Source organism: Patella vulgata, chromosome 3 (genome assembly GCF_932274485.2).
Source record: "Patella vulgata chromosome 3, xgPatVulg1.2, whole genome shotgun sequence".
NCBI lineage: Eukaryota > Metazoa > Mollusca > Gastropoda > Patellidae > Patella > Patella vulgata.
Genome location: NC_065881.2, coordinates 55,558,501 through 55,568,387, shown reverse-complemented (window position 1 = coordinate 55,568,387; position 9,887 = coordinate 55,558,501). Strand labels below are relative to the sequence as shown.

Sequence of the window (9,887 nt, the reverse complement as noted above, 5' to 3'; positions counted from 1 at the left end):
AAACTATATTTTGAGAGAATTTAGAAAAATCTTTAAGCCAGAGAAATCATAATACCGCTAATTCGTTGGCACATGCATGTCTTAACTGTATAGAATATCAGGAATGGCATTACACGTCCATTAAAGTTTGAAATATAACGGAGCATTCCTCACTCCAAATGACAAGTTAGTGCAATGCAGATAAAAGGCAAACACCTGTATTACAGAATAATTCTTTTAAAATATCAAAAGTTAATTCGCAAAACACTTGTATTACAGAATAATTCTTTTAAAAAATCAAATGTTAATTAGCCCAAACAAGTACAATAATAAAAAAAGTAGTGTCCAATGAAATGTTATCTTGTCCTCTTGCTAATAATTATCCTATTAAGTTTCCACCGGTAGTATTCAGATGTATGTTAGCAGGACAGCTTGGGGTTTTGCAGCATTTACCAGGTTTAGGTGGTAGAAGTGTACATTCTGATGGTAAGGTATATTCGAAGCACCTGAAATAAAACACATAAAAATACACACTTCATTAGAATCACCGTGAATGAAATGAACATCGAAGGTCAATTGAAAAGAAAAATATATGACCATTTAAAATACCTTTGCTATTTTGACATATTATGTATTTTAGAAAATATAAATAGGCCCACATTTTATATTTTTACATATAATCTGGACGTATATTGCGTCGCCCCTGTGTGTGTTCCTTACAGGTCGCTATTCTTAAATGATCGTCTTGAAACTTTACATACGCTCGTACTTAATCCTTATAACCTAAGGATGATCCCTATTGATTTTCTTGTCTACAAATCAAATTTCTTAACGAATCTACTTCAAACTTGCATACTTATTCCTTATACCCTAAGGATTATCATTATTGTTTTTGGTGCATGCCCAACCCCCAGGGGCAGAGCCACGCCCATCTTTTTGTTTATCTGTGTGTCGCCTAGAGGCCGCAATTTTTAACTGATCATCTTGAAACTTTCCATACTTATACCTGATACCCTAAGGGGCATCCCTATTTTTTGTGGTGCATGCCCAACCCCCAGGGTAAGAGCCACGCCCATTTTCGTGTTGTGTGTTGCCTACAGGCCGCAGTTCTTAATTGATCCTCTATTATTTTTGGTGCATGCCCGAACCCCTGGGACAGCCACGCCCTATTTTTGTCTGCCTTGTGTTTCGACTACAGGCCACAATTCTTAACAGATCCTTTTGAAACTTTACATACCTATTCCTTATACCCTAAGGATGACCCCTTTTGTTTTTTGGTGATTGCCCGACCCCCAGGGGCAGAGCCACGCCCATTTGTTTATTTGTGTGTCGCCTGCTGGCGACGATTCTTAATGGATCGTCTTGCAACTTGGTGTATGTATTCGTTATAGCCTAAAGACAACAACTGCATGTTCCGACCCCAAGGGGCAGAGCCACGACCAATTTTTGTGTTGATCGTATACAGGCCCCAATTCTGAATGAATTAGCTTGGAACTTGGCATATGTATTCCTTATAGCACGGCAACTATTGATTTTGGTGCATCCCCCCCCCCCCCCAGGAGCAGTGTCAATTTTTGCGTTTAGTGCCCGAAGGCCACAATTCTGAATGGATTATCTTGGAACTTGTTATGCTAATTCCTTATACCCTAAGGATGGCAATTATTGATGTTGGTGCATCCCCCCCACGTTTTGTTGATAATTTGTCTGTAAATAATACACAGGTCTCAATTATTAACAGATTTGGATCCAATTCGGAATGATCCAGCATATGATTGTACCTATTTATTTTGATCCATGTCCAACCCCCAGGGGCAGAACTACCTCCATTTTTTGTGGTTTTTGTCTACAGGCTGAAATTCTAAATGGATCATCTTGGATATTTATTCCTTATACTGTAAGGATAGCAACTATTTATTTTGGTGCATGTCCCGTGCAATACTCTACAGCTTGCAATAATTAACAGATTTTGTTCAAATTCAGCATATTAGTTATTTCAATATCAGGGTGGTACTTATTTATATTGTTCCATATCCAACCCCCGGGGGTAGAGCCACACCCAATGGTTGCATTTATCGTCTACAGGCTGCAATTCTGCAATTCCTTATACCGTAAAGACAACAACTATTTATTTTGGTGCATACCCCACCTCCTGGGGCGGTGTCAAACCCACTTTTTTTTAAATATTTTGTCTGTAAATTTGGCAAAACAAACCCAACGCCTAGCCTTCTTTGCCTCTTGTCATATTACATTCATTGCAGCCATTTCATATTTCATTGTCTTCATTTTAAAAAGTACCATATCAATCAAAGCAGGAATGTGTGGGTGGACGTATATTGCATAGTTAGCTATGCTCTCGTTAATGGATGTTGAAACTTTTTATAACGATACTTACAATGATGTGCATCCGTACCGACCAGTATTTCCATCGTGACAGATGCAAACAAATTTACAACCATCTTGAATCTGAGCCCCCTCTTCAAACAATGTACCGTTATAGTAGCAGCCTTTATCTTTAAATTATAAAAAAAGGCAAATGTAAGCAGTGTGTTAGATACCGGGAAGAATTAAGTGAAAGACTATGTTACGGGTTGTTCAAGAGTCCAAAAACTAATTCATTTATCTTTCTTTGCCAAAATAATTGCACTACTCAACTTCAGCTATTATGAAAATGGGACAAAAAACTGAGGTCAACCCGTACGTAAAAATACCCATGACAATTGGAATTCGATGATGAGTAGGCCTTGAAAAAGTTTCGGTGACGGGGTAGAAAATCTATAAAAAGATTGTTGCGCAACTCTGAATTTCGATAACGTCCCTCTTTAGAAGTATATGTGGTTGCGATCCCCGGTTGTACGTGACAAGGAGTAGTGTTGCCTTCCAACCTCGTGGGTTTTCTCCGGTTTCATCCCACTGTTAAAGACCTCTACGCACAAGCGTAGTGGACGTTAAACCCCATTTCTCAAAAAATTCAGACAATCTTCTAATAACCTTTCTTCGTACACCTTTATTTGAGAAATTGTCATAGGTCGTGGTCAGGAACTTACCACACATGTTGCATTTTCTGGCACAGTTTTCTTTAGCCCACTGGGCATAATTTGGGGTGACACATACACTTGCATCGAAATTATCACAATTAGTTAGTTTATCGACACAACCTATTGATAAAAACAAATCCCCTTTAATATGTGGTGGGCATAGTACATGTAAATACACAATTCGGGAATGTGAGCAAAAAAAAAAAATAAAAAAAATAAAATCCTGTAACGAACTTCTATTATCCGGCAGATTTTTTGTTGCGTAGTCTTTATAGTTGGTACAGACATATGAACCATACTGAGCACAATTAGCTATCTTATCCTCACAGATCTCTAAAATGAATTTCAACAAAAGGCACATGGGTGATATACTTCAAGATATATTTTCAGTTTAACAATGAGAAAAACAAAACATATAGTACGACATTTAATTCATGAGTCACAATCATTATTTCCTTTATTTTGAATAAATCTAGTTAAAGAATATAAAAAAATCCCATAGATTCAGACATTCTGAGAATAGCATACATTATTTTCTATGGTTACTATGGTAAGGTAGAATTTGGTCATGGCCGTGGCGTTCCCGAGTATATTCTTGTTCAAATTCAACCTGCACCTCCCGTTCGACCCCTGAAAGGAGTGTTAATTAGCAGCTTTATTAAAGAATTTTCACAGAAAACATTAGTTAAAGAAACAAGCATACTTGGACATAGATTACAATATCTTTGACAGTTGCTTTTTGCCCATTGTGGATAGCTGCCACAATCATTGATACTGTAGAATTCACAGTTTGGTATGGTATCAACACAAGCTGCTGAAAAAATAAAAATAAGTTTAATGAGAGCGAACAATTAAAAGTGGAAGCAAGACAGTAAAGAAAATAATCTATTTTAACTGAAATCTAATTTTTATTGATTCACGCCGCCATCTTTGTACGTCTGAGGTAAAACAAGTAAGTTTTCTATCTATTCCGTATATGCCATTCCATTGTTTATATGCAAGGATGTTCTTAATTACATAATTAAAATCAGCACTAAATGGTACGTCGTTTGACTTGGACATATTTACGAACCACCTGGGGTGGCTTGGTGTAATTTTACGACTCTTATAATATTATGTTATTACTTTGGTGCGCTTTAGTAATTTACTATTCCTCAACCTACCTGCTGCTGTTGCGTGTGCAGTAATAATTTTAGTTGTTGGGACCAATGATGTTGTCTTGGGATTTACTGTTGTTGCTACCGTAATACCCCCTGTAAACAAATTTGAGAACACCGAGTAATGATTAGAAATAAAATTAAACAAAATGATTATCCCTGGACTATTTGGTCATTGTCCATTGGTACAAGGCAAGTTGGGGATCAGTTTTCAATAAGCTACTCGGTGAAAAGGTAATTAATAATTTTATTAAAGCTCTAATGTCAGTTGTTTTATTGGATTTTTTTCCAGATTATTTTAAAACTGTCTTAGGAAACCTTGTGAACACTTTAGAGATCAGAATCTCTGAGAATTAAGGATTACGCACCACAGTTTTGCGGTGTTAATAGCCAAACCTTGTAAATGTTCAATGGGTCAGAGGTTTTTACATTATTTTTTCCAAACTTGGGATAGTTCGATTCGTCGCAAAGAAACAGTCTATCGAAATGCACCGACGCGTAACAACCTTTGTGAAAAATTATTTCATTTGTCGCTGAAACCCACAAAAACTCTACAGATTCGATTTAGTTTATTTTTGTTTTAGCATACTATGACTGTACAAGAGTAATGTCAACTGGCGTGTTAAGGATGGGTCATGTCCCCAAGACACTCGCTATTATTAATACAGTCGTCAATATGGTGATGGTTTGAGCTAGGGCCCATGGGATGGGAGTGGGGGCAGTTGGGATACTTGTCCAGGGGCCGGTTGCTCAAAACTAAGTTATTTTAACGGTCTGTTAAACTCTAACGGAGCTTTGCTAATGTGTCGTTTGTTAACGGTCCGTTAAATTTCTGTTGCTAGGAAGTCAATACCATTATCCATTAGCTAATGGACTGGTTAACGTTAATCCAAGAAAATGCTGTTTGTTCATAAATGACTGAATTCTAAATATATATTTAAATTCAATGTACATGTATATAACAACTTCATAAAAGTTAATATTAACAAGTAACTGAAGACAGTGGGACAACTGTGCAGTCTGTTCACAAAACTTGATTAAAGACAAAAAAGATAACTGTAGAATGTACTACAGAAAACAATACAAACAAAACTATAGAATACTGTATTTTTTCCTTTAGAAATTTTAGCACAGTTATCTCCAGATACTTCAGGTATACGCCAAAAAGACCACGTATCTTTCAAAGATTTTCGAGCCGGGCTGACAGACCCCCCTTCCTCCCCCACACACCCCTTGTCGCGGGCCCTGGTTTGGACAATTTATAAAGATCTATATACTTACCTTCACAAAGTTTACAATGACCTGCACAGCTAGCGACCACATACGCATGGTAAAGCGGATTGGTACATATATCTAATCCTAAAGCAGCACAACTTGGAGATTTATCCGCACAAACCACTGGTGCTGGAAAACATTATTAACCAGTAATACTGGGTTTATCTAGATGTTTTAAAGAATGTGACTAAATATGGTTGGTGCTGGGATATATGGCTGTATTTGGCCGAAACAGTCTAAAATGTCATCTACAGCGAAATGAAATGGGGTTTAACGCCCTACTATTCTGCTCCGACAGGGCTAATGAAGACGGGCATACGCCATACAGTGTGCTTTGAGAGAATTTGTGCCCGAGCAGCGGCACTATGGCCTACTCTTATATCGAATTTAACTGCGAAGGGATCTTTTATGTGCACGCCAATGTATACACGAGACCTCGGTTTTTCGTCCCATCCAATCGACTTGACAGCTGTCCTTGTCAGGGCCTCCTTCCTGCACCACTGACAAGGGAATTCTGAAAGGCGTTAGAATATGACACATAGCAAATGAAGGGTGCACTATAAAAAGTTACAATAACCCGAAATAGGAGTTCGGGGGGCTATCACTTTTGTCACTCTCTCTAGATCCTCGCTCAATACATACCTTTATCTGCACCGACGGTGGTTTCTGGAATCGCCATTGTCGTCACCACGCCATTGTTAAGAAAGGCGGCTTGAAATATAGAAATAACAAAAATAATAGATTAGTGGGGGTGGGGGCTTGTTTAAAGTGAGATTTTATAGTGCTTTACGATATAAAATATTTATAATTTTTTTAAAGCGATATTTCCTATTACTTTACGTTATAGACTATTTACAATTCCATACAAATTTTTTTTAACGTTTATTCGGATCGTAGTGGATTCGGAATAAATTTAATTCGGCTCGATTCGTATCCGATCGCTTTTGATTCTTGTTAATAATATATTGACTGTATATACCGCATTACGAATGAAAAGGGCTACGCGCATTTGGGCTAATTAAGTAATGAATAAAGCACGAATCAGAGGTTATGCTCGGGAAGAAAAGACCCGAAGAAAGAACCCGAGATGACAGATGAGGCCTATAGGCCGAGGTTTTTCTATCGAGGGTTTCTTTCTGAGGTCTTCCTGACCCAGCATTATTTTAAAATAATATCTGGACTTCATTTCCAATGATTCTTATACATAACATCAACAGATTTCAAAAGTGTCCATTTAAACCCATCATGGCCATTATCGCATAAAACTGTGCGGCTTTCTGTTAAAAGTTAAAGGAAATAGGGCGACAACTAACTTTGAAAATATCAGTAGATATTCAGTTATTTTATGTATTTAAACAATGAAATAACATATTGTCGATTGTTTAATCACTTCTTTTTTTTGGCTTTCCTTGGAATTTAAACAAAAATTAAATTTGGCTTCCAATGAATTTAAAACAAAATTTTAGCTTCCTTTGAAATTAAAACAAAAATTGAGTCTGTTGACCATAACATCGTAAGCTTGTATTATGTTTATTTGTGAATTAAATTGGCTTTATTTCATACAGACGGTGTAATTGTTTGAAATGAATGGTAATCCCTGGCAAAAGTCTCTGGTTCTGAAAACCCCACCCAAGCATGTGATTCCTGCACATTTTCTTTTTTAGAGACTTGTGGGGCAGAATTCGATGCAAATCCGATCGACACATCCTACGTATGACCCATTCACTCTAATCTTACTACATATCTTAATAGCCTTACTGATCGTCTAGTATTTGCAATTCTCTTCTTAGATTCGTTTTCATGTTGTGTATTTTCTTCTTACTATGTCGTTAAGACGTTTGGTTTGTCTTTTCATTAGTTAAGACGTTTGTCTCACCAGGAATAACAATGCAAAAGTTCAGTTCTAAATTTTTATGTCAAACTGGGTACATATGGTACAATGCATAATAGATTACAATAAAGTCATTCTCTCAATCCCATTCCACCCAGAGGCGAGTCTGCTGATGGAAATTGCTACATCATATGGTCTAGGAACTCAGATGGTAATCTCTCCGGAACCCAATGATATCTGAATCTTAAATGGATGGTTTGGGCTTTTTAACAGATTTGCTTAGGTTATGACTTAAAGGTCACCGGAAAAGCATCAATTTTTTTTTTAAATAATGCAAGTAATTATGTCAACATATCCTTTCCATAAGTATAACCCGAGCCCGAACGTCAATATTACCTGCAACAGGTAAATTTCAACATTAGTAATTTCCGCCGTTCTCCCTCGGTAGTCGGAACTTTCCGTCAATAAGCAATCCGTGACGTCATTTTAGTCCTTCTGCACATAGAAATAATTATAGACTTTAATATCAGCAGAAGGATTAAAATGACGTCACATTTACGGAAAGTTACGACTACCCACGGAGAATGGCGGAAATTGCTAACGTTGAAATTTACCTGTTGCAGGTAATATTGACATTCGGGTTCGTGTTACACATGATATTCTGATTCCAACGGAACCAGCTATGTTGTAGCAAGATTGGTAGAATTTTTGCATTTTAAATTAGTAGCATTGTAATATTAATATATTTTGTTAATTATTAGATTCACACATTGTATAGAAATCATATTGTCTCATATGCACTTAATTCAAAATGAGTGAATGGTTGACATAACAAAGTTATAATTTGGTAAACATATCTGGTTTCCGTGGGAATCAGAATTATCATGTTTAACACGTGATTGGGAAACTTCCTATTGTATCATTTGGCTTACCATCCAGTCATATCAGTAATTGCACAGATTCAGTGTCATGAATAGCCTGGTCTATGCATGATAACCATATGGGTCTTATAAAAGAGAACCAGGCAAGCCTTTAAGTTTAGATATCCTTGGGTTCCGGACAGAGTACCTTCTGAATTCCTAGACCATATGATGTAGCCGTTTCCGGAGTCTAGCCATGCTGGATAGATTTTTACAGGAGTTGGGGTTGAGATAAAGATGTTAATTTTAAGTATGCTAATGTAATCTACTATGCTTGTAATCTACGCAACTCAGTGCTTTATATAAAATGTAGAAATGAACTGTTGCACTGTTATTCCTGGTAAGACAACTGTCTTAACTACTGAGAAGACAAACGTCTTAACTACTTGACTGATAAGAAGAAGAGAATACACAACGTGAAAAGGAAACCAATTGAAAATACTAGACGAAGACAAGGCTACTAAGATATGTAGTAAGAAAAGATGCATGAGTCATACGTAGGATGTGGCGACAGGAATTGGGGGCCCGCTTTCCACGTCTGACAAAAGACCCGTGGTGCTACGATGTTTAACAAAGCATAACCCTTTTTATGTTTAAATCCGTCACTCATTATTTGAGTGCATTAGATATGTTGTCTATACAATGTGTGTATGTGAACCCAATAAATAGTTAAAGATACAATATGGTACTACAGTTTGATGAAAACACAAAAAGGCATAGACACTTGTCAAGTACTCAGGACGACTGAAAATCCCAATCATTAACATGAAATATTCAATTATAAGGATGTGCACAGTCAGCAAAAGACTTTCTTAAAATATTAGTTAGAACCCTGTAATTTTCAGGTCGCGAAGTGAAGTGTCAAGTGACGAACACAGAACTAAGAATTTAGGATTAAAAACTAACGACTTATTCACTGGGATTATCTTCCATGGTTTTATTCAGATTATTTGTCTAGCCTAGACCCATAACTCACATGAGTTTAAAATAACCATCTCAAACTAAGGCTGCGGTCTACAGCTAGCTCTTCCTGAGGACAGGCCCTAACCTGATTGTCGAAAACACTGAGTATGCTTTTAGAAATTTTTAGAAGTATTTATTTCTCTTCTATTTTCATATTGAATGAAATTAAATATTATTATTTAGCCGTTGTGTGTATGAAAGATGTCAAACTGATCAGAGCGGAATCACGAAATAGTCCACTAGTTATTCAATATGGCGGCGCCCATGAAAGATAATTTCACAGAAGCGGTTTTGTTTGCGGAGACAAATTTAGAGTATCTAACCTTGTTTTGAAAGATAAACAGATTGAAACTGTAAAAACAGTTTACAATGGTAAAGACTGTATTGCAATATTTCCCACTAGCACATATTATATATCGCTGTTACCGGAGTGGCAGAAGTCGACATTTTGCTAACTTGACATTTGTTTACATAAACCACGTGCTTCGGGTGTACAAAGCAGTAGGCCAGTCGACAAGTCCCGCTTCAAAATGATCACGTGAGCGTTTTAAATGAACGACATTTAGGGCAGTGATGTATTCTCGAAGTATGAAGTAGATGGATCGTTGCGTGCAGTATGTAAAATAACCTGACAAATTATTAAATTTAGGTCTTCGATATATTTCAGGCTACAAAGCGATATTGGATCAACAGACGAGTAATAACCAGATTTGTTGTATGATAAACT

General features: G+C 36.9%; 1 protein-coding gene across 1 annotated transcript; it reads right to left on the bottom strand.

Moving 5' to 3' along the window:
• Positions 1-240: 240 nt before the first annotated feature.
• LOC126815624 (uncharacterized) lies at positions 241-9,638 on the bottom strand. Its single transcript, XM_056099765.1, has 8 exons — positions 9,484-9,638; positions 6,089-6,157; positions 5,453-5,575; positions 4,178-4,267; positions 3,718-3,828; positions 3,024-3,134; positions 2,372-2,489; positions 241-485 (listed from the first exon to the last, which is right to left on the bottom strand). Exons 2-8 carry the CDS (start codon positions 6,123-6,125, stop codon positions 359-361), a joined length of 717 nt encoding a protein of 238 aa, XP_055955740.1. The 5' UTR covers positions 6,126-6,157; positions 9,484-9,638; the 3' UTR covers positions 241-358.
• Positions 9,639-9,887: the final 249 nt, after the last annotated feature.